We start from the raw sequence: 24,708 nt of genomic DNA, 5'->3' as shown, positions 1-24,708 counted from the left end.
TCTCGACGGTTTGTCAACGAGGGTCAACAATGGCCAACGACATGGGAGGGAAACCGACGCCTTTCTCCAGTTCGTTGTTTGAGCGAACCAGGCTCGCTTAATGGCAAGATTAAATACTTTCCGGGCGAACAATAAGGAAGCTATCTCCTTGTACGATCAGACATCGATTTTAATTCGGTATTGTTACGAAACATCATTTAACCATTGACCAATGTGAAATGGCCTGTCGTTTTGAATAACTTCAATCTATCAGAGATCAATGAGATAAAATCGATTGAAAACTTTTACGCATGGGACATTTATGTTTATTTGCTATGTTAAAGCGATGAAAGTGACTTAGACAGGTGCCATCTAATGACTAATCAAGACAGACATTATAGTCATTATTAATGTGCATTTATCGATCCTTTATGGCGCGGCCAATAATAAAATCGACAGATCGAGCAATTTATACATGATTAACGCGAGTTACATAAAGGGAAAGTAAATTTTTTTGCGAGGGCTTAAATATCTATGCAGATAGAAGAGATTATGTGTGATGACACGACAAAAGATAAAAAAAAATTAATGCTCTACGTTTAAATCTCGATTAATGTAAAACTTCTTTATCGTTTTTTGCCGCATCATCTAACGCAGTCTTCCATCTGCGCAGATATTTAATCTCTCAAAAATTTTATTACGTTAAAATACATTTAAATGAAAAATGATATAGCTAATTGCATTCTCATCACCTTATTGCAATCGCATCTCGTTTCGCAAAATTGTGGAAATTTTGTCGAAACGCACGACGGAAAGCGACGGTGCTTGTCGCCGCGAATAATTGCGACAAAATGGCGAATGCGCGTAAATGGAGCGTGACCGTTATACGAGCAATGACAGCAGTGAATTTCGCGGATTCCGCCTGTCAATAATATTGCTGTCACGCTTCGATAGACATTTCACGGCGAGGACCGCCGCGGGCTTCATGTATTTTTAGCGGAACTTTCATCGAGTGAAAATAGTATGAACACATAAATTTACGACGGCTACGCACTGTCTCATAAGCTAACTTACTTTTCAGAGCGTTCAATGAAACCCGAGGGAGACCTGCTACACCGAATCTCACGTTTCTGTAATTAAACGGCGCAGAAGTGCTGCCAGATGTATAAGTCTTGACAGGAATGTAGACGATACAGAAAATTGATCGCGCAGCCGGAATATTATAAAAGCTTTCTGGCTGTTCTCAATAGTTATCGATCAAATATTTGACAATAACAGATGATTCGATTACAAACTTATTGATCTCTATTTTATCAAATTCTTCAAATTTTAAAGAACAAAATTTTTTAATTTTTTTTGTGTTTTTTTCAATCTGAAATTTAAAAGCGCACAATCATATAATGTTCCTTTATAAAATAAAATATTTAAAACACAAACACAAACAAAACAAATTTAATAAAAATTTTATTATTTATTTCCTAAAGATTTATTTCAATAAAGGAATTGATTTTTTAATTATATATTTCACTAAAAGTTTATTCATCATTATTAATTAAATGTAATTAGTAATGAAATTATATTATATTCTCCATTTCAAAAGTTTATTTCAATAATAAATAAAAATTTATTTTTTAATTATATTTGCTTTGTCAAAAATATTGATTTATTATTTTTAACTATTATTTGGAAAATAATAATTAAATTAAATTGATTTGAAAAATAAAATTTCAATAATTCATCAGAATTTTCTTCATGTTTTCTTAATTCTTTTGACTTAAAATTCTACTTTTAAAAAATGATTCAATAATTAAATTTATCTTTGATAATAAAAACCATAATTATATTAACTATAATCATATCTAATATGTAAAATAGAACATTATAAAAGTTATTATTTTGTTAGACTTTGTTGCAAAAATATTATGCCACTGGATTAAAGACAAAGAAAACTTGAGCGCTGACAATTGTAAATGTTTTTAAACATCTCTGTGGGTTACTAATGTGTTACGTCAACGTGCTGATGGATGACGGATACCAAACGCCGCACGAAAGCGCGCGCGCGTGCGAGTTTGACGGGCCAGTGTCCGAAAATTAAAAAACACTTTTCCAAGAAACAGCAGCTGCTGCAAAATATCGTTCTGTTCCCTTCTCTCACTTTTTTCTTTTGGAATAGATGGAATCTATATTAAGAGCCTAAAGATTTCTGATGTATGAAGAATGTATGAAGAAATTAAAGATTGTCATTTCACGAGATAATATTAGCGAGATAATATGATCTAACACTTCGCGTGTAATTATTTTTCACACACTTTATCATTTTTTATTATATAAAAGCTTCAAGAAATTCATAAAAAAGAAAACGTACATACATTCCAATAAAATTAATCAACAATTGGCTTAGTCTTGCTGCATGTTCCGAAAAGCCGAATAACCCTCAAAATTCTCCTATAAACGCTTAGATTATTCGATCAAAAGGATCCTAGAGACGCGATCGGCCACACGGAATTATTTCTTAAGTTCTCGAATTTCGGTGGTCAATTAATTGAAGCGTATGCGCAATGACACGGCTCGAAATGAGTCGTGTGACAGCGCGAAAGATGCGCGCGCGAGTCGCGTGGAAGGCCGCCTTGTAAAGTGCGACCCAACGTCGCGGTGCCCGTGATAGCGACGACTGGCGACGACTTCCACCAGGGAACGGAACGAAAGCCACCGGTGACGACGACGACGGCGGCGGCGGCGGCGGCGCCGCGGCGCAAGCGTCCCGCACGACCTGCTCTTTTCCGCGCTTTTCTCCGCGATTAGATCAAATCACCTGCGTTACAACGTGATTTGCGCGTAATGCCTCTACCGTCGACGAACAGTCAATCTGATTAATCCACAAACCGCAGGATTAATTGTCAAAAATTACGTGTGCTTTCGGTACACTTCAGCCGAATTCAGATTATTGAGAGAAGATCCGTTTGGATCCGCAATATATCGGGCTACTGCACGTAACCGATATTTATTTTCCCGCGATTCACTTCGCAGATATATATAGTTCTGTGTATCAAATACGGGGATGTATGAAATTTATTTGAAAAAAAAAAAGAAATGTTCGGAAAGCTGTATAACAGTTCGCGACATCAAGAAAATTTCGTTAAATCATATTTTTGTGTCGACAAGAAGTTTTTTTTTGTAACATTTCGAATATTGATCGATTCTTGATGGCATTCGAAGGTTGTAGGATGCTGCTCCAGTTTGCTTGGCAAGGATTAATCTGACATTGTTGTAATGAGCTTTTCGAACTGTCATTTGTTTCCATTCTACCTATTCACGTATCACGTATCGCGCTAGTAACTTTCTATAGACAATGTAAAGCAAACCAAAGGCTATTATGATAAAATTAGAATAAAATCCAGTAGATATTAATTAATGCTTTAAAATCCTGCCGTTTTAAAACTCATGATAATAGATGTATGCAGAAGTTTTAAATTTTTTCTTTAACGTTTTAATATTAATTTTAAACTCAAATAATTTATTGTCTTTTCATATATTTAGAAGACTAAATCAAATTATCTGAAACACCATATTTTATAATTTGATGCGCATAATCTTTTAAAATAACAATGAACACAAATGCGACGATAGCTTTTATATTCGACATTACATTTTATATTCGGAGTTCCAGCAAGGAAAAAACGCTGATAAAAAGCACGTGAATCGAGTCTGTTCTTGGCGAGAATACCTCATAATACGTGCAAACATTGATTTCATCGTTTCTAAAAAATTTTGATGTAATGGTTTTCTAAAAAAATTTTGATGTAATGGTCCTTTTGTGCATCTAATGAGAGGTTTTCCATTAAATCGAGTGAAATTGCCAAACGCATTTTTGTCGTCAATTAAATAATTTAGTCAAAAAAATAAAAAAAAGGTACTTATATTACATGTAAGTAACAAAAAATTTTAAAACATCTGCTCATACCTAATATATTGATAGTATAGTTTCAAAAAAGCAGTTTTTTTTCAAGTTGCAGAAAAAAATTAAAATTATTTTCTTTTCAAAAAGCGAAGCAAATATGACAGATTTTACGAACACATAAATTTTTCCAATGGATTTTTCTATCCTTGGGAAAAGAACCGAGAAAATCAACGGAAAAATAAAAAAAAAGATTTTCTCCGAAAATTATAATTGATGGTATGATATGTCATACCATCAATTATAATTTTCAACCTATTATATTGATACATTGTTAAATTTATAGTGTCAAATTTAATTTAATTTAAGTTGTCACTGCTCCTACTCAATATATCGTTATTTTATACTAAAACAATGGATAAAATTACGATATAAAATTAGATTTTTTCATTAATATCATTTCAATATTATTAAATACCTGCAAACAACAATTTATAATTGTATATATACGTAATATTTAAAATTGTAGATTTAATTTTCTCATATTATAAAATTCCTTTTCATGTAACTAGATTTAGAAAACATATAAAACATATAAAACATATAAAAAATATGAGTATTTTATGGAAATATCAGGAAATGTAATTTCTCTATCTAAATGTGCGAAACAAGATTTTTGCATTAACGGGAAACTCGATCGTTAACCCCAATCATGAATCGTCGTGGTGTCATCAGCTATAAATTTCTAACAAGATGAAGAAGAAGAAATAATTTATTGTTTCTAATTATTTCGTGCCAATCACTTTCTGTCGTGTAAACTAAGTACGATTCTTTCTGGTTTGTTCAATACATCGCCTTGTAAAAAAATAACGAGAACGTAAACGCAAGCGAATATTAATTCGAATCGTCGATAGAAAAGCAATAAACGTATCTCTTTTCATCGTCATCTGCTCGTAGAATTGTTCTATTTATTTTTACATTTCCATCGCCGAATCCGCGTGGCACTAATGCATTTGCGCGAGAGTAGTTCCTGAATGATTAATTTTAGCACAGCGCAGCCGTCGGAATTCCTTAAGAATATCATTCCTTGACGCGATTAAATTATTCTCATTTTGAATTATATTGGCAATATTAAAATAATAGAGCGAAAAAACTACATTAAAAGTTAAAGATTGAAAAAAGAAGTTATCACATTACAAAATTTCAAAACCTCATGATTGAAAAGTTGATTAAGAATAGAAAAGCTCTAATATATTCGTATAATATATAAACAATATTACCAGTCTTCACTCATTTATGTTCGTATAAACATTAAACAAATAAGTTAGAAAAATCCTTATGCGCGCGCGCTTGACCTTTGACGGTTTTATAATAAAATTCCGAATTATTGTATGTATAAGCATCTGATTAAGAAAAATCGATAACTCCTCAGTGACCGTTGGAGAAAATATGATGTGAACTTTTATTTTTAAATCAGATAATAAATAGATTCCCTTTACGACGCCATACAGGTAATTTTCTAGTTCAAGGCGGCGGAGGTATTACTGATTTTCCGCTCCGTAGCGAACCATCACGAAGTCGCTTCTTTTCATCTAGTACATTTCTATCGTAAGATTTATTCGATTAGCACGTTGCTGATTAGATCGCCGCGAGCAAGAAGGAAAATGCATCTCCGGCGCATCCAGAGGTGCATTCTATTTGTGGGCGTGCCTATACCGGAAGTCATAATCACATCGCGCCATGAGATCGCGCCGCGAGAAAGCAATTAGTTCACGTCGATAATTAATTAAACTTTCGCGATCGATTCCGCGACACAATACAACAGCATGCGCTTCAGATAGGAAACGATCGAGGAACTTTCATGTAGAGCGCGACAGAAGATAAGGTGAATCTCTCGTTATCTATCATTATTTTTATATTGCTATGAAGAAGTTAATTAAACTTTCTTCTTCCTTTTTTTACAACACACATGAATACATCTCACCTATCTTGCAGTTATAATTTCTGTATATGTATATTTAATATATGTAAAGAACGATTTTATGCTACACTGAGAAAAAGATAAAAATTTATTTGTAGTTTATGTTTACTTTACTAAAATAAATCTTTATTTAAATAGGATAAAATACAATTTTATTTCTAGAAAATTATACATCTACTTTATTTTTTACACTTAATTATATATATTTCATAAAATATACGAGTATATCAAATATATCACTATCACAATATCACAAATGTTTTTATAATGAGAATCAAAGAAAACATCGAATTACAATACAAATCCGAGGAGATATCGCATGTCCCGTAATATTTTCTTGTGAATACTTCAATTTTTTTCTCAGTGTAGAATATTAAAAAATTTAGCTCATACAAATATGAAAATAATTTTATTAACAAAATAATTATGTAGGACGCTCAAGTTGGTTGCTAAAATATTCGAACTTTTCGCAGTATAGCCTATTATTTGAATATTCTACATAATTACTTTGGTAATCCAAAATCATTTTCAGATCTGTATCTGTATACCAAAATTTTTAATTCAAAATTATGTAAATATGTTAGAATATAAATCTAATTATAAAAAGAAATTTTTATTGCTTATTTTATTTAACGAGAAAAATCAATTAAAAAAATTACAGTATCTCATTTGTATCAATCCATACAGAGCACATAATTTCCACCCAAATAGCGTAACCAGATAAGTCTCGGAGTGGTTCAAACATTACATGAAAATTACTCGGATTATGATACCCCCGAGTGTCTTCAATTAATTGCAAGTTACGTAATAGCATGTGCGATATTATACGCATTAAGTACAACTGAGAGACCGTACTGTAATGAACCTTCAGATACTGCATTACTGTATCACCGCAATTGGAGGGCGAAAATTCCGCCGTTTCCAGCGTGCCACCGCAAATTACATTCGATAGCATTGCACTCCCGTGAAATTAATTACGCATTAAATTCGTTATTGGACGCCCAACTATTGTTCGAGAAGATCGGTATCGATCGCAATCATTGCGTTCGCGCGATCAAAGATGTCAATATTCATTATAACCCGTGTCGGGCTCGTTTGCATCCCACGCGAGGAACGCAAATTAATGGCAGATTGGTGTCGTAAGCTGTCAACCACCGTTCAAATGTAATCAGACGCAAACCGGAGAGATGCCAGCCCCGCCACGTGTGATTTATGTATGTGCGGTATCCGAATATCTACAATGTCAGGATAACCGTCCGTTTGCTTTAAACGGTAGTTTTTCACAAATTGAATATATACGTAAATTCTGTAAAGCGTATAATAAATTAAGTTTTTAATTTCTAACTTAGAAGTTTTGTTGAAAAAATTCCGTTTAGAATTTACAATCAGTTATTTTAAATAAGTCTTATTTGTGTAACCTAAAACAATTTTCAGCATTTTCAAAAATCAACTTGCTCTCATTTCATGCACAGTTATTTTCATTCAATCCTCAAGCATAAATATCATCACGTTGCAGCTCATATTGCAGTTCGCAATATACGAGAAATTATATTATACGAATTGGAGACTCTTCTCTCGCTTTGCGAGGATCATACAATCCTTTTATCAATTGCGGATATAATCGAGTAAACGTGAATTTCGTAGATATCAATATCGTCTTGAAATCGAATCTCCATTTTTCCCGGAAAAGTTAATCAGCATGAGAGTATTTACAAGGGAAGTTCGATCCCTTTCTTTCGAATTTCATAATTGAAAGTTATAATTGACAAAACCTAATATTAATTCTATTCAAAATAAAAAATAAGAAAAAGACATTTTAAGTTCTAAAACATCTAAAAAAGCAATTCATTAACGTAAAAAATTGCTGCACATGTAATAATAGAATTGATAATTTCCCTTCTGAAAAAAATCTTGGATACGCCCATGTCAACGAGTGACCGCTAAAATTGAAAAATTTGCCATATTTATTACAAGGAACATATAGTTTAAACGATTTCAAGTTCATCGACTCGTTTGATTAAGTAAAATAGTTATTCTATGGGAAACATACCTGATAGTTGTCGTTCCGACTGCGAGCGCGGCTGTTGCTGCAAGCTCTGAAAGCAACGGAGAATGTATCATTAGTATAAGAAATAGCGACGCCCTCGTATTTGTGAGACCGTGGCAAAGAGCGTTTTTAGCACGAACGACGCGTTTACTGCAATCAGGTGCACTGCAGCGACAGCATATTTCAAACTGTTGCAGTAAAAGCATCGTTCAAAATGAATTAATTCTTCCGCTTAACGATCAGTTAGCAGATTAGTAAAGCCCTCAATGTGAAACAAGCGCACAAAGTGTCAATATGTCTATTTGAAATATCTCAAGTTTTCAAATGAATTGCAATGCACAGATTACAGCGTTTAATTTAGCGCAATTAAATAATGTAATTCTTATTGTAATAAGAAAAACCGTTTTAACTTCGTCAAATCTAGCGCAGAGTTAATTACTTTGATATTAGTTGGTGACACGGCAGACGAGATCCTTCATTGTCAGGGGATCCTAACTTCGTCTTATTTCCATAACAACAAGAGATAACTAATAACCGATGCGACATTGAATCGTGACCCACTTGCAGTTATAAGCCGGTCGACCTCGAAAATAATGGACGAACAACCGTGACCTTATCTACACCGTGCTTTACTGAGTGGATGCACCATCGATCGATAAATATCGACCTTCCAATATTCAAAAAATAAGAAGTAATTAACCTTGGAACACACACGCGATGCTTCACGTTTTCGTCTTGAAAAGAGCATCGTAAGATTAATCATTTCTCTCAACACACAGAATCATCAAGTGTAAAATTAAAATATTAAAGAAACTAATTAATAACGTAATAGTCAAACAGTAAATTGAGTTACAATATTAATTCTCGCAGAACACAAATTAATAGTAACATTAGGCAATATTACAATTTCCGACTCAACAATGTAACTGTTATGTACAATATGTGTTATATTACATTTATATTGAGTGCGGAATTATAATATTGATGTATTATTAGTTTGCGTTCTGTGGATTTATACGACATTGATGCTTCTGAAAGATGTTAATCATTTTAGCATTATTCTTCAAAGTTTAATCATTAAAATAATATAGTTCATAATGGAAATAATACAAAGCGCAATCAGAAAATAGACTGTGCCACAACATGAGTCGACTTTAAAAAAGAGGTCTTGCTCTGTGTTATGCGATTATAAAATTATGACTGTCTCTAGACAATTTATCAATGTCTTTAACAATCGTAGACCAACCATTAAATATTTTTCAAGCAAAACTGAATAGGTGTGTAAACTATCCTTTTTATGACTTACTGGACTTCAAAGCGGATCCCACATTCTCACAAAAGTTATATTGCTTCTCGGGATCCCGTTTACTTTGTTGAATTATTTCGTCTATCGGCTACGAAATATGAGACAAAATAATATAACACAGAAAAAAATGCAATATTTTTGCAAAAAATTTCACCGGAATTCTCAAACGAATGTATCTTTTTTAAACCACAGCATTCCGAGAAGCATACTTTACAAAAAAAAACGCGCACAAAACAGTTGAATCACTGCAGTTTGGTAATTTCAAAAATAAATATTTCTGTCTTCTATTTCATTCTGCATATACTATCGCAAAAAAAAGTACGATTATTTTTCAAAGATCTTTCACGGAAGAAAAGTTAAATTATTCTTCAGTATTCGTACGAATGAAAATAGACATTAAAATTGTCTAAATTAAAAATAATAATGTCAGTTTTTGTAACTATGGGAGTAAATGCACAGCGTATCAAAATGCATTTCAGATATTACGATAAATATATTATACGTTACATATATTCAGCGCTGTTCTCCTGACAGAGATTTCTAACGTTTACGAAATCGAATTAATGGTCAATTAAAATTTTAACTACGTCGTGTCACTCGTTAGATTTCTTGCACGACGTACAATTCGTTATGGATGTTGATTTGAAAAAGAAGAAAGATAGGTATGTCATTTGCGATTTTCGAGACAAAAAGAAGAGAGAGAGAGAGAGAGAGCCGTGCGTTTAAAACAGCTGACCTGACGAAAGCCACGAGTTTTCCATCGTGGCCTTCGTACACGCGTATGTGATAGACCACACGGTGTGGCTATATTCGAGGTCCAAAGGATACCAACCGATTAATACGCCACCACGGCTGGTTGCCCCATTAGCTTTGATCGCTCAACATAGGCAATCCGGTACTGGAAGTTCACGCGCGACTTCCGCGCGCGCTCTCGTGCAATGGGTGTTTACCAAGGCAACATGCTCACTCGAGCGCGAATCTCCCCGTGTACTGACACTTCATTGATAATTTGCATACGCGGTCACCATCCTACGAAAACTGCGGAGATAAACGCGAGCATCGCGGCGGCGCACATTCGGGCACGTCAAAGGTCAAAGTTATGGCCGCGCTCGCACACGGAATGCAAAATGCAGCGGAACTTGAGCAATCAAAGCATCGTTGGGTGCATCGAAAATATATAAAGTAAATAAAGTATCGACTCCCTCAGCTCCAAGTGCATCCATGCGGAGCTTCGCTTTTACTATCAAAGACTGACCTTGCACGATTTTCGTGTACGAAACGAACAGCGATTTCTACACGTTTGTAGAATATTTCGTGTAGCTACATAGCTACGTGATACTAAAGAAGATGATACTAATAAAGATGCTGTTGAAGAAGAATGTTGGAGAATACTGTTCGAGAAAACAATAAATGCGACCTATTCGATCATTTAGTATGGCTCTTAAATTTAATTGCAAATAACAGTTAATTGCTGCGCTCTTTTAACAGGGCAAACAGCACTGAAACTAATTCTCTTAATACCATTAAAGTATTCATAAAACCTTTATAAAAGGTGTAGTAAAATAATTAAGCGTAAATTAAATTCAACATAAAAATTCTTTCCTATAAAATATAAACGGTATCATTGAAAAAAATTGATTTATCTAATCAGGATTGCCACAGAAATTGAATTTAAAAATTCCTTTTTCCAAGTTTTCCAGATAAAAATGAGAAATTTCCATGATCAATATATGTAAAAATTTAACATAATAAAATATGTTAACATTTAGAATCAAGGATTACAAGAAAGCTTATACTATATTAAAAATGCAAAAGAAGCTTAGCAGCGTAATACAATTTTGGAGGCAAATTCAAGCCAACAAAAAATAAATTAGTATTGGAAAAAAGAATGCAGTTATAACGAAAAAGAGCGATCAAATAAAATTACTGAATAAAATATAAATTTTAATTATTTTTTTAAATTGTTTAAAGTGCATGAGTTTTTAATGTATAATATTTGACTATAAACGTCAGATATAATATTTAAAAAATTATAAAAATTATTTGGAATTATAGAAGCAGTAAGGGAATTGTGAGCAAAGTTCAAAATTCCAGTCTCTTTTATTTTCCCTTGATTTTTCCCGATTTTCCATGCCCATGTTAATTTTCCTTATTTTTCCTGACTTTCCCAGTTTACCAGGTCTATGGTAACCCTGATCTTGTAATATCAGATTCGAAGCTTCGGCATTAAAATTTTCGAAGATCGACTCTATTAAAGAAGATGTACTGTTAAATTATCTATAGTCGAACTGTAGCACTCTAACATCATATTCGTGTACAATGCAAATAATTTCTTTTTTATTCTAAAAATTTAAATACATCAGATAAACATTAAGTTCATAAGATTAGATTAAAACTAAATTAGATTAAAATTAAACTCTTTAAAAATAGTAATTAAACAATATTATGTTCAAATAATCCTCGTTATGTTCGTGCAATTCGCATAATCATCTACCAATCCGCATTTCGGTCTCCCACATTAGAACTTGTCAATAATCTCTTTGATTGTAATTATCTATACAAATCGCGAAGATTAATTATTTCTTAGAGCAATTAATCATGAAAGATCGATGGTGCATACGTCTAAAGGTGCATCCGCAGCAGAGTGACTCGAGCAGTTCCCACGGTAGAGCGATTCTTGTTGGTTTGCATGGAATTCTCTTCTAACATGAAACAAGTGAGTATTTCCGTCAGCGAAAGGTATCCGAGGCTCGTCGCCGATGTCGCCGCAACGAAGTGTCATTCTTACGACACTTATCGTGGCCCGCACAAACCGCAGGCGAGAAATACAAGAGACGCGGTAAGCTGGCTAACGTGTCGAACGATGTACGCGAACCACGTGGGCAGAGACTAATAACTATCCGTGAATAGCAGATCGTCGAACGCAACCGCGAAGACGAAGGAGCGTATATCTGTGATACTGCGTCGGGTAATCTCGATACCGATAGCGCTACACGCTTCGCTGCCGCGCGATTAATGCCTGCCGTCGTCGTCTAGGACGATACCCGATGTAAGCGTCCGGTCTCTTGCTCCACGCGTCATGCTCGAGTTAGCTATCGATATGAAGGGCGATTCAAACCAGAGATTTGACGTCAACCGACGTTCGCTTACGTAAGTTCACGCGTATTTATTATTAAGTAATAATAACTATATATAATAATAGGAAGTATATACGAGTATACGGTTGAAACAAAAGTTTATTACAATACTTCATTTGTATCATGTATACATATTTAAAACAAACTTTAACAATTACATCTGTCGATCAAGTAATGTTTCATCTTTAAGAATTTATTTTTTAAATTGCAGTACGATGATTTTTAACGGAGTTATAAGTAATCAAAGTCAATTTTATTTAATCAACTCAATAACTCAGTAATGACAAATCTTAAGAACAATTTTAAAACACGATTTTGTGAGGGAAACTTTAAGCTTTCATGTTAGAAAGTCGAAAATTTTTTTAAACATGTGATAAAGAAAAGAATTTGAAGAAAGAGAATTTGTCCATCTTGTCGAGTAGTTCGTAGTTCTCTACATGTAAACATTACCACACTCATCACAGAAACTCAAAAGACATAGTGACCTTTCGAAAGTATAGTAATGTTAATTTTTAAAATCCTTTCGTAAATTTAAATTTTATTCATTTTTAACGATGTTACACCTACTTGAATTTTAAAGTTCATAGCGTTACAGACTTTTGTTCCAACCTATATACTATTAAACCGAACTTTACTAGCTTCTGTCGGATAATTCGAGAATACCTATGGCTAACTTTTCTCTTCTTAATACTCTTGATTCAAGAAAATTTCTTAAATCGGATATTATCGGATGTATACCAAAAGAAAAAAACTGTGTAAATATGAAGTCTTGATAAGATAATATAAAGTATTGATAAGATACAAGAATTTCCCGATAAATGTGAAAAATATTTAATATCTACACATATTACATATTTCGATTTTTCTTCTTTAGAAGAAGCACGTAATATTTCAATCAACTTTCTACCATATTATTTACTCAAAGTTAAACACAAAGAGGAGCTCACCGGCACCTTCCTGTTGGCGTTCTTGGCGTTATTGTTCTCTAACAACGGCGCGCTGCTGCTCTTCCCGCCCATTTCTACAGTCAGAGGTTCCGGCTTCAGCTGAAGACTTGCCGCGGATGGAGAGGACGGCGCTCGAGGCGGCGTTTCGAGCAGCTCGCCCGAGCTTAAGGAACTGCTCGCAGTGGTGGACAAGCCTGTCGCAGAAGAATAGTCGGACAGCTAGATTAGAATTTATAACATGCAGAAATAAATTATCGCGGAATATATCGTCTAACTAGTAAAATCTTTGAAACTGGTCTCATAAAGCAAGTTTTCTAAATAAATGATTCGTATTTATTACGCTTATGCGCATTATTACACCGCACGTAATAAGAAGACATAAAAACGATAGCTTGACGTTACGTGTGGGAGGAACACTCGGAGATATGCCGACATGACTCACATAGCGGTAAATTCGTAGGCCTGGGCGTCCTGATCCTCGGCAACGAGTCATCGAGACCGCTACTGCTGTCCACCGCGTCCTGCGAGTACTGATCGTCAATCTGTTTCGTTTGCGTGTGCACGCTCTCGCGTTTGACCCACACGTCTTGCGAATTTTTATCGTTTCGTGAGTTCAGTTTCGACGGCCGTCGTCGAATTCGCTCCCATGTCTCTTTACGATGACATTTATTCGGTGTCGACGCTACGTAAAAAATGACGGATACGTCAAGATTTTAGCAAATATATCAGTCTTCATATAGATTTAACAATGTAATTTAAAGTTATTATATGATAAAAGAGTCTTTTAAAAACAGCAAGTGTGCCATCATCTTAGATATGCGCGAATCATAAAATACAAATAATTTGATTGATAAAAGAAAATATTGTATTATCCAATTAATTTTATTTCCGAAAATAAAGGAAAATATAAAAGTGATAATCTAATGCTAATAATAACCGGATTTATGATGAAAATGCAATGAAATTATTTTAACTTACGTTTAGTCAATCGACGATCCGTGCTCCTAGGTGGACTCGCTGTTCCAATTCCGCTTTCAAGCGGAGATGCTCTGTCGATGGTATCTGGCGATAAACTTCCGGAAGAAATTTCATCCATGCTGTGTAGGAGGTCCTGGGACGATGACGAAGATCTATTGTCGTCATCTACAGTATCTTGGGGAGAAACTGGATCTAAGGTGCTCTCATCTTGCAATGATTGCGAATCTAATTGCGACTCGGCTATGATAAAAAAAATACATAATTTAAAAAACTAAATATTGTATATTTAAAATGAATAATATCATTTTAAATATACAATATTTAGTTTTTAAATTATGTATTTTTTTCAATTTAAAAAAGATAATACTCAAAAATTCTATCTTCCTCACCGATTTTGATGAAATTAGGCTTATTCGACGCGTTTTTTTTTTTTCATGAAAATAATGAATCTGGAATGGAAAAAAAAAACTGTCGCTTTGCTCCGAGAACTCTTCCGAGATAAAGTGGACGATTATTCAAGTTAGGAAATCTGTCACATTGATGGCATAGGAGGACATAAGAATATGTAAGTGAGGCTAGAATAAACATTTTCTGTTTTAATTACGTATTCTCTACTTCATAAACACAAATTCTTTACTTTAACAAATTCGTTGCTTTAAAACACAAATTCTCTGCTTATAAACCAATTTCATTAAAATTTCGGTGAGAAAGGTAGAATTCTTGAACCAGAGAAACATTATCCAAAATAAATGTAATTTTAACCGACTCAAAAGGTCAACAGGTAATTAATTTACACGTAATAATCGATAAACGGAACTCTTGCCATTTATTGGATTACAGAAAACCAAAACGGAAATAAACTTTCCGGGTGTTAACTAATCTCATGAATATATATTAAGCAAGTCATATAAGCAACGTGGGATGATGAAAATTACCTTGAGGAGAGTCGCAATCGCTAACCCAAGTGAAACTAGAGCTTCTCGAAATCGCCGGTGAAGTTTGAGTTGCCATGTCGGAACAAGTGAGAGTATCCATCGGCGGACTATTTGGGCAACAGGAACCCGAGCCATTTCGTATTCTTGACAATAAAGATTGCAGGGAAATAGGCAGCTAAAATAAATATTAAACAACAAAAAATAAATTAATCTCTGGTAGAAATTTAGATAAGGATCAAGCTAGTATATATAGCCACAGTGGAAATAATAAATAAGAACAGTAGATTCATTTATGACTCAGTTAAATCACTTAAAAAATTAATAAAATTAGGCTTATTCAATGTGTTTTTACATAAAACGAAAAAAATTGCAAAAAAAATGTCACTTTGTTCCATGAACCTGAGATATTAATCATTCAAGTTTACGACTATTCTGGTTATAAAATCTGTCATGAAATACTGCGATGCAAACACTGCGGTCAAATTTTTATGTGAAGCGCGAGCGTGGATAATCTGCTATGGATTCCACATCAGATTTTAAAATAAATTTTACTGTGAATGTCAAACTATTTTCCATATCAGGCGTGAGACTGGATTTTTTGTGAGCCATGTTAGATTTTCAAGAGATTATGGCGTAGCAAAGTATCATGGAATTACCGAGAACATAACATTTTTATCAAAGTTAAACGCTTTTTTCTATTGCATAAAATATTTTTGTTGTGAACGCAAAAATAAAACAACTTCATACTTTAATGCTATTGTTAAATAATTTTGTTTAAATAATTGCAAATTTATAAGTGCGTATAGACAATACTAAATTAATAATTATATTTAATTTTTATTAAATAATTATTTAAGTATTTAATTATTAAAAATTTTTAATATTTAACTATAATTAAATATTTACATATTAATAATTATATATATTAAAATCTTCTAATTATAATTCTTTGAATTTATATTAGGTATAGTAAAAAGAAATCCATTATTTTTCCATTCAATTTCATGCAAAAATAATGGATTTCTTTTTACTACATCTAATATATAAGCTTGTCGAAATAGACGTACATATTATAATGCAAATAAGCTAATGCATAATTAATTCTCAATAATTCCTCTTAGTGAAATTAATTAGCGGTAGAAATCAATATGAAACTTACGGATCCCGTTCTCGCGTTTTGCTCCTCTATAATCCTTTTCACGTCAGCGTGCTCCAGCTTGCCGATGGTTCCGTTCTCGATCCCGCAATTTCCATTAACGTCATTATTCTCAGACAAGTCACAATTCACTGCAACATCGTTGCCCCATGTTCGCATCAACGAAAATTTCTTCAAGTCTACTGGACTAATCTGCCTAATATCTCTGTCCGATTCTGACAGCCTTTTCGCGGTGACATCAGAACGTAAAGTTAGCGGCGATATCGCTCTCTTTTTTCGAGACAACGTTTCTTTCGAGTTCGTCTTGCTATTTTTCGTTTCATGAAGCCTGTCATTTCTCAGACGTAACATATCTTGATCCGGCAATGAAGACACGCTGACCAGAATGACGTCGTCGGAACTCTCATGGAACACCGGAGTATGTCGTTTTCTCAACAATTTCGAGAACGGTGGCTTCTTCTCTTCCGTAGGTGTGACAGGCGCTGATTTCGGAACATGATTGTCCAACGATCTAGATCTACCTGTTTCCTCGTTCGGAAATACGTCGTCATATTCGGGATCCATGGTCTCTTGATCCGAGCTTCGTCGAAGTCTTTGCAATCGCATTGCCTTTCTACGTTTTTGATTCGTCAAATTGATAGGAAGGCTCGTTTTTCTCTCGGATCGTTGTCGTGGCGGCAATTTCGCGTTCGCTTCTTCGGGATCTTCCTCGGCGCTTCTGAATGATCCAGCTTGGAGCGCGTCTTCATTGGTCTTCGAACTTAATCCTATTCTCTTTGGTGCATGGCAAGGGTTCGATTGTGCGTCTTTTGAGTCGCACTCGCGTTCCAATTTCGACGGTAGACTAGAAGCAATCCGATCAATCTGATTCTTGATCGAGTTTATCGGCAGACAGTTGCTGGGTTCGTCGTAGTCGGAGCTTAGAGTTTCTGTGGTATGAAATCGATCATGTTTGCCGATGATGATCTGCAGATTCTCCGGCAGGCTGCCGCTTTTCCTTCCCTCAGGGATCACTCGATCGTGAGGCTCGTCATAATCCGAGTTCAGCAGGCAGCGACGATCATCGTCGACAAACAATTTTCCGTTCCTACGATCTCGAAGACTTTTCTTGTCTCGAAGAAAACCATGTTCACCATTGAACTCTCGATCGGAGCACTCGCTATCGGATATTCCAAATTCGTTCAGCAACTCTTTGTATTGTATTCTGATGTCATCATTACTGCGCGCGACTTCTCTTCTCGTCTTCTCTTTGGTAAGTTCATTGATCTCGTTAGCGATTATACTGTTGAACTCCGCGAGGATGCTGTTCGACCATTCTCCGATATCCTCGCCACCTCTCGTCAACGAATTTTGTCTTCTTATGAAACCATGCGATTTCGTAGTAGGTAAGTATTTCGAGATAAACGAATCATTCGCGCAGCTCGATAATTTTTCAGGTTGAGTTGGATGCTTTGTCTTTTCTACGATGCGGAGTGGAGTCGTTGGAGCTGAATCGAATATCTCGCCGATTTCCTCCTGCAACCAATCAGAAATTCAAAGCGTTTAAAACATTGCATTGCCGAAGAATAGTCTTTTCACTAAGAAGTAGTTTCTTATTGCTAAGCGTAATATAGCTCGTGAATAGAATATAATACCATATGTGCTACGTAATTCAACGAGGCAGCTAAGGAAGGAGTTTCATTAGAAGTCGTCATCGTGTTTAAATGCAGAGGCTGTCCCTCGATCGATGAGGCTAAAGAGAAACTTACAAAATCCTATCAACGATAGATAACTTACTACCTTTGCGCGGATATCTCGTGCGTACAGTTAGCCAGCGGAACGCATTTATAAAGTGGCGCATAATGAAGCGGTTACGAGAGAAGCTGACAGAACCAACGCGGTCCTCGATGCTCGTCATGCGAAATAAAACGAAGGAATCGACCAGCTGCCGCGACTTAAGATGAGCTGATTTCAAGACGCATTCTCTCTTCCTCTTCTCTGTGCTTCCTGTTCTATTTATCTATCACAATCACATGCTTTCTTCTTCAAAGTATTCTCCCACATAGTCGTTGTGAGGCATGTATGCACTTTAAACAGGATAATAAAACATGGTTGATGTTCTAATAATAAGAAACATTGAAATATGTAAAATTTACACAACAAATCGGAAATAAAGGCCCTAAACGCTCAATCAAACTTTAATGTTTAACTTTAACTTTAGAATTGCGAATTTAAATTAATCCAATCGCGGTTCAAGGTAAATTTGGCTTTTGACGAAGGAGGTCATCATAGAAGTAAAATTATTTATAATTAATTATGATTATTTATATGGGAAGTCACAAAAATCTAAAGCTTCAGGTGCAAATCTAAATTAACTTAAGAAAAAAATTATCATGGATAAAAAATGGCGCCGTAATTCTAGTATTAAATAATTCCCTGCGAATTTATATACTACATATTCAATCCAGCAAACTGCGCGCCGAATTTAATTTTCAGTCTGGAAACGCAATATTAACAGAAGGAATCGAAGAACTAGAGCAAATAATAATATAAACAGTAATATCGCAAATTAAATTGACAAACAATTTAATAATATTAATGTTCATCTTAGAAAATATTAATATATAACTTGCGTTCAAAGTACTCAAATTAAAAACTTGCGTTAAAGTCACTCAAATTAAAATATTTAACGTATTATATTCAATAATGTTACAAATGTTTCATAAAAAATTACAATTTATGTGACAGAGATTGCTCTTCAGTTCTAAAGGATAATATATTAAAATTCGTGAAGTCTTCAAGTCGACCCTGACTGGCCCTCCTTCACTGCACAGGCGAGTTAAATTGAATTTGCATAAATCTCTCGATGCAGCTCCACGACCCACGCGATCTCGATCTACGCATGAGACAGACGCAGTCAGACGCTTCGGTCTCGTCGATCAATGTATCAAATTATATCGGATGGAAAGAACAAGCTTGATTAAATCGAGGAAGTTAAGACGATTTACAATAGAAAATTCCGACTTTATTCTTGGAAAGTATCAAAGACTAAACTTAAAAAAATGAAATCAAAACATAAAAATTACGAAAGAAAAAAATCTATATCCAAAGTTATATTGCTCATTTTCTACAAAAATGGCATAAGTAAAATGTGTGATTTTTTTTAGTTGCTTGCAATAAACAAAAATAAAAAAAATATACTTTAAAAATACATTATACTTTTACTTCTTTAAAATCAATTGTTACATCAAAATTTCTAAATTAATCCTTTGTAGACACATATTTTTTATTCCATATTTCAACATCTCTATGTTACATTGTTAAATATTTCAATTATTTAATTTAAATGTTAACCTTTATTTAATAAAAACTGAAAACGCCAAGAAATTTGAGAATAAAATTTTGTCTAAAAAAAATTACAATGTGTCTAAGAAGGGTTAAAATTATAAAATTTTAATGATTCGAAATATTTAACTCATTTTCTGAAAAATTATATTTTTTACGCCATTGTAACAATAAACTAGAAAACAATTATTGAGATGCAGAGTGAGAGAAGGAACGTCTTAAACCGCAATAACGTAAAACGCATTATTATATCTACAAGTAAACAAAATTTATAGGCTGCTGTTGCGTATGTATTCGATATGCAAAACAACAACGCGAATAGTTAGCCTAACTAGCAGACTTAGTGAAACTCATCAAGACGGTGGCTTAACGCAATGTTGGCGTGTAAGACGAAGAGCTAAGATAAGACAAAAGAGAAGGAAGAAGAGAAGCTCTTGAGGGTCCAGCCGGTACGATTGCATCCAGCTGGGTGATCAATCATCGTGCACGAGCTTCCTATTGTTCCTACGCGGGTGTTACTTGTGCGCCGCAGGCTAATGGCGTATATACTAGGATATAATTGTCTCGGACGTGTCAACCCGTTTACTATCGGCGACTAATCTCAAGGCTTTGATATACCTTGATCTATCTTCTATTCTATCCCAACAGGTTAATCCTAACGTCGGTGGATATGCTTATAATGCAATTGCATACTCGCGACTAATTCGGCCTTGACCGTTAACAATAACTACGTACAAAAGCCTGACCTTTATTCGTTGTATAAATTTATATATGGCTCATTAAAAAATGAGTCACATATGTTAGTAAAAACTTGTATACTTAAAGCGAGAAAAAATTGATATAAGTGTAAAATTTTTATTTACAAAAGTTTTAATATAAAATTGTTTGTAGCTACTTGAAATGATATATTTAAAATATATCACAAAATTAATTCAGAGATTGTTATCCACAATTTAACAATATATTAATTGCAATATATTATGTTAAAATATATAGAATAATACATATATTAATTAAATATTATGCAACTAGGACATTTTTTACTACCAATTTTTTTATTCAATATTCCTTCTCTTATTTTACAGTATCAAGAGAACTATCAAGAAAGAAAGAAAAAAATAAGGGAAAATAGATAATGTTAGTATATATTAGAATTTTTCATTTTATTATTATTACTATTATTACTATAACGCTATTATATTGTTCTTGTTTCGATATATATTTCAAGTTATTTCTGGAAGCACCGTTTGGACGGGTGCATTAACAAAGCGACGAGTTTCTCGTACAAACCGATTGTTCACGCAAATCTTAATCGCTATAATTGTTGATGGATCGAGTGCAACGTTTATGTCGAAGGACGCGGAAGCGCGCTTGTGAATCGTCTTGATTGGGATCACGTTTAATCTCCGCTCTCTCGCTACGCCTACAATGGCGTACGGCCATCGCGGCGATCGCCATGTGCCATTCTAATATTCTCCAACCATAACGTCCCGGCCGGTACATTTATCAAGCCGATATTTATGTGAAAGCACGCACGTCGCGCTTTTAGCGGCGCACTTTCTTCTTACTCGAGATAGCTCTCGTAGCGCAATGATTAGACGAGCACGTCTGGAAAATTTTCTCTCGCCTTCGCGTGGGCTGACCGCTCATGATAACGACAATCAGTGAGATTGACGTTGCTGGAAAACAATAAATTAACACTCACTGACTGCCATAATATTGATAGCGAAAATCGTTCAACGAAAACATTATTTATGACGCGAACACAGCATGAGATAATGGATTATTTGTTTAATAAATATATAACATAAAGATAAATTTAACACTTTTCAATTCTTTTTATAAATTAAAAAATAAAAAATATAATTTTCACGTCAAGATAAACTAATAATATTGTCCTCATATAATAAATAAGATTTTTTATATACGATATATAAAGAGAGAAAAAAGATGGAAGATTTCCTCAATTAATAATAATTATTCGCAATAATTATAGAACTTCAAATTAATCATTTACTTGTCAAACTGTTAATTTGTAGTTAAAGGAATTAATTAGTGAATGACGCGGAAGTGACCTTTCAAACTGTAAACACGCAATTTCACCACGCGCAATGCATGTCGCTCCTAACATCTTCCTGAAAGCGAGAAAAGTCGACAACCCGTCCAAGTGGCAAAAAATTTCGATAAAATATCGACGTCGTTCATTAAGTGAAGAAGCTTATCGTGCGTCAAAGTCGTCGATGCATCTGCCAAGTGGTCAGCATGTATGCCGCCATTCTCGCGTGCCTTATATTGACGTTAATATTTAAGCTGTGTTGAAGATGGTAAATCTCTTGATATTTTTTACTAAAACAATAAACAAGTTCTAATATATACTTATCAGGTTATTCCTACGGCTTATCTATATTTTTTTAGGCTTCTCTATTCTTTCTTTTGTTTTCTTATATTTACACACATCATTGTTTAAAATTATTAATCTTCCAAGACGTTGCATCACAACATAAGAAAGAATCTAAAATTATAGTTAATGTTCGATATAATATTATATGTATTGTTCAAATAAATTTAGTTCAAATAAATTTTATGCGAGAAATTTAATTATTAATTTTCTTAAATTAATTTCTTTAATCAAAATTTGAAAATAATTTTTTAAATTTAAATTTTTTAATTTTTAATTTTAATTTTTTAAATTTCAAATTATTCTTCCAAGTTTAAAATATTTTCCTATGTTAACAGAATATTCTACATTTTAAATATTTAAACTGTAATTAATTCTATAAAATCAGCCTATATGTAGAGAAGGAATATATTTTACGAGAAAATTCTATAAAATACGAATACATATTCTCATATAAAGCGCATTAATTAACGCAGGTTGTGTGACAGAGCGCATTGCTTCGGCGTACGATATAGTTTCGTTCATCGTGCGGGCTTAATTGACTCGAAACTTAATTAAGCGCTGGTCGAGGGAGCTCGAGAATCTCCCACCGAGCATAAAGAATGATCAGATCGAATTCAAGCAATGTTTTAATCGTCTTGTAAACTGCATCTCATGGCCGAGTGTATTTCGCTTCGGGAAATCGATCCCATGAATCTTAGCGTATCAACCATTTTCCGTTGCGCCTCCGCGTGCCACTTAATCCAGTAGTCGTCAAGCTGATTAATTAATTGCGATGATTACTAATTAACGTCGCCATATAAATCATGTAAAATTCTGCGGTAAACAGTTCCAAAATCCAATTTATCCAATTACGTAATGCGATCGCCGCAATTTATAATATATATGACTCTTACGTTTTTGATCAGAAAATTTATTTTGCATTCTCGCCTTTTTTTAGCTATATATTATCTGTATCTATATATTATATGATGTTAATTAATTACCTTCTCAATCGCATTTTGTTAAATGAGACGCTAATATGAAGAATTAGCAGGCAAATATATGAAGCTTAATATCAGTACGCTAAAATATGACCTATCGATCGAACAGAAATTACTATTTACATGTTGATCAATCCGTTCCACTGATTCTATCTGATTTTCTCACATATATATTTATCAAATAGCTCGACAATTCTTCTAGTCGATTCTTCATTAATGTTCCGCGACGATAATATTTTATATCATTAAATTATCAACTATAAATTTCTCACTTCGTTTCGCCTCTATCGCGCTCTCTCTTTCCGATATATATATAAAATTTAATAATTAATATATTATAACATTAATTTAATAGCTAATAGAAACACTAAATATTTCTTCAATTATTTTTTGAGACATAAATCTCCATAAAGGACTTTGTTAAAAATATTGTTAAGAATATATAATTATTACGACCAAAATGTAAATAAAATAGTTACTGTATCTGATGCATTATGTTTAATATCTGTGCATAGTTTGGTTTGTCGTTTCTCTTTATTTCAGGACATCAATAAATATTTTCGTATATTTTCTCATAAACGCGACGTTTTTCACATTTTGTACAATCGATTGTATTCGAACGGCGACGCGCAAGACTACATGATCGGAATCCAATGTATTTTCATTCGCACGTGAAACGCGCATGTCGAGATGCCAAGGATCTCAGGTGTTTTATACATACGTGTCCACGGTAGACGAGTCTTATTTGTCTGTGGGAAGGATCGCCTTGCGGATTTCTCAGCAGTCACGAAATGACGAATTCCCGGTAACAACATTTATTATATGAGGCGCGATATAACAACTATAATTTTATCCATTTATGTAGTTATATAGGATATTCTAGAACTACCGGACACTTTTTCCAATAATAGATAGAGAGAAGGTTAAGAAAATAAATAGCAACCTAACAGCTAAGCATTAATATTTACAAGTTAAATGACAAGTTTCACGATTTATATTTTTGTTAAGAAAAAATTATATTAAAAAAATACTGTATTTTAATAAATATTTGTTAAATAATTCAAAGTAAGTACTTACTAAATGTAAACATATTTATTTGATCATTAAAATCATTAATTTGATTTAACTACAATATCATTTTTTATTGAGTAAATATTTATCTTATCACAAGTAAATGTTATCTATTGTAAGAATTATTTATCGTCAGTACTATTCAATGAAATATGCAAGATTTAGTAATTTTTTTTTCAATATACCTTTTTATGTCACTGTAGAATTTACGAATGGAGAAAGATGGCGTTTTAAGAATGTCATAAAATTAATTGTAAGTATGGCTTAGTAATATGAATGATATATGTACATGCATCTCGTAAATTCATCCTGACTGTTTTAGAACTGAAGAAGTTAAAAGAGTTAAAAGATCATTGAATAGAATCAAGTTAGTTAACTTCGTTTTTTACATATCCTCAAAGGAGAGAAAGAGAGAGAGAGAGAGAGAGAGAGAGAGAGAGAGAGAGAGAGAGAGAAGAGAGTAGTAGTAATAAGTAATTATTAGTAGATATAGTAGACGACTATCTGTACTTATTACGTACGTAACGTATTACGTTACGACGACACTAGTAGTTACGGTTAAGTACTAACT

At 33.7% G+C, this 24,708-nt stretch overlaps 1 protein-coding gene across 1 annotated transcript in view; it reads right to left on the bottom strand.

Annotated features, from left to right (window-relative positions):
• Positions 1-24,708, bottom strand: part of LOC105620906 (rho GTPase-activating protein 7-like) — a 227,288-nt gene that overhangs the window by 142,070 nt on the left and 60,510 nt on the right. Inside the window, exons 2-7 of the mRNA XM_012202383.1 lie at positions 16,365-17,876; positions 15,206-15,380; positions 14,271-14,510; positions 13,735-13,974; positions 13,293-13,486; positions 7,906-7,951 (exon numbers count right to left, since the gene is read on the bottom strand). Of these exons, the coding sequence (XP_012057773.1) occupies positions 7,906-7,951; positions 13,293-13,486; positions 13,735-13,974; positions 14,271-14,510; positions 15,206-15,380; positions 16,365-17,876 (2,407 nt within the window). The remainder of the gene's footprint in view (positions 1-7,905; positions 7,952-13,292; positions 13,487-13,734; positions 13,975-14,270; positions 14,511-15,205; positions 15,381-16,364; positions 17,877-24,708) is intronic.

Source organism: Atta cephalotes (assembly GCF_000143395.1).
Source record: "Atta cephalotes unplaced genomic scaffold scaffold00030, whole genome shotgun sequence".
In the NCBI taxonomy this organism is placed as follows: Eukaryota; Metazoa; Arthropoda; class Insecta; order Hymenoptera; family Formicidae; genus Atta; species Atta cephalotes.
Note: the sequence above shows the minus strand (reverse complement) of the source record. Positions and strands in the feature narration are given on the sequence as shown.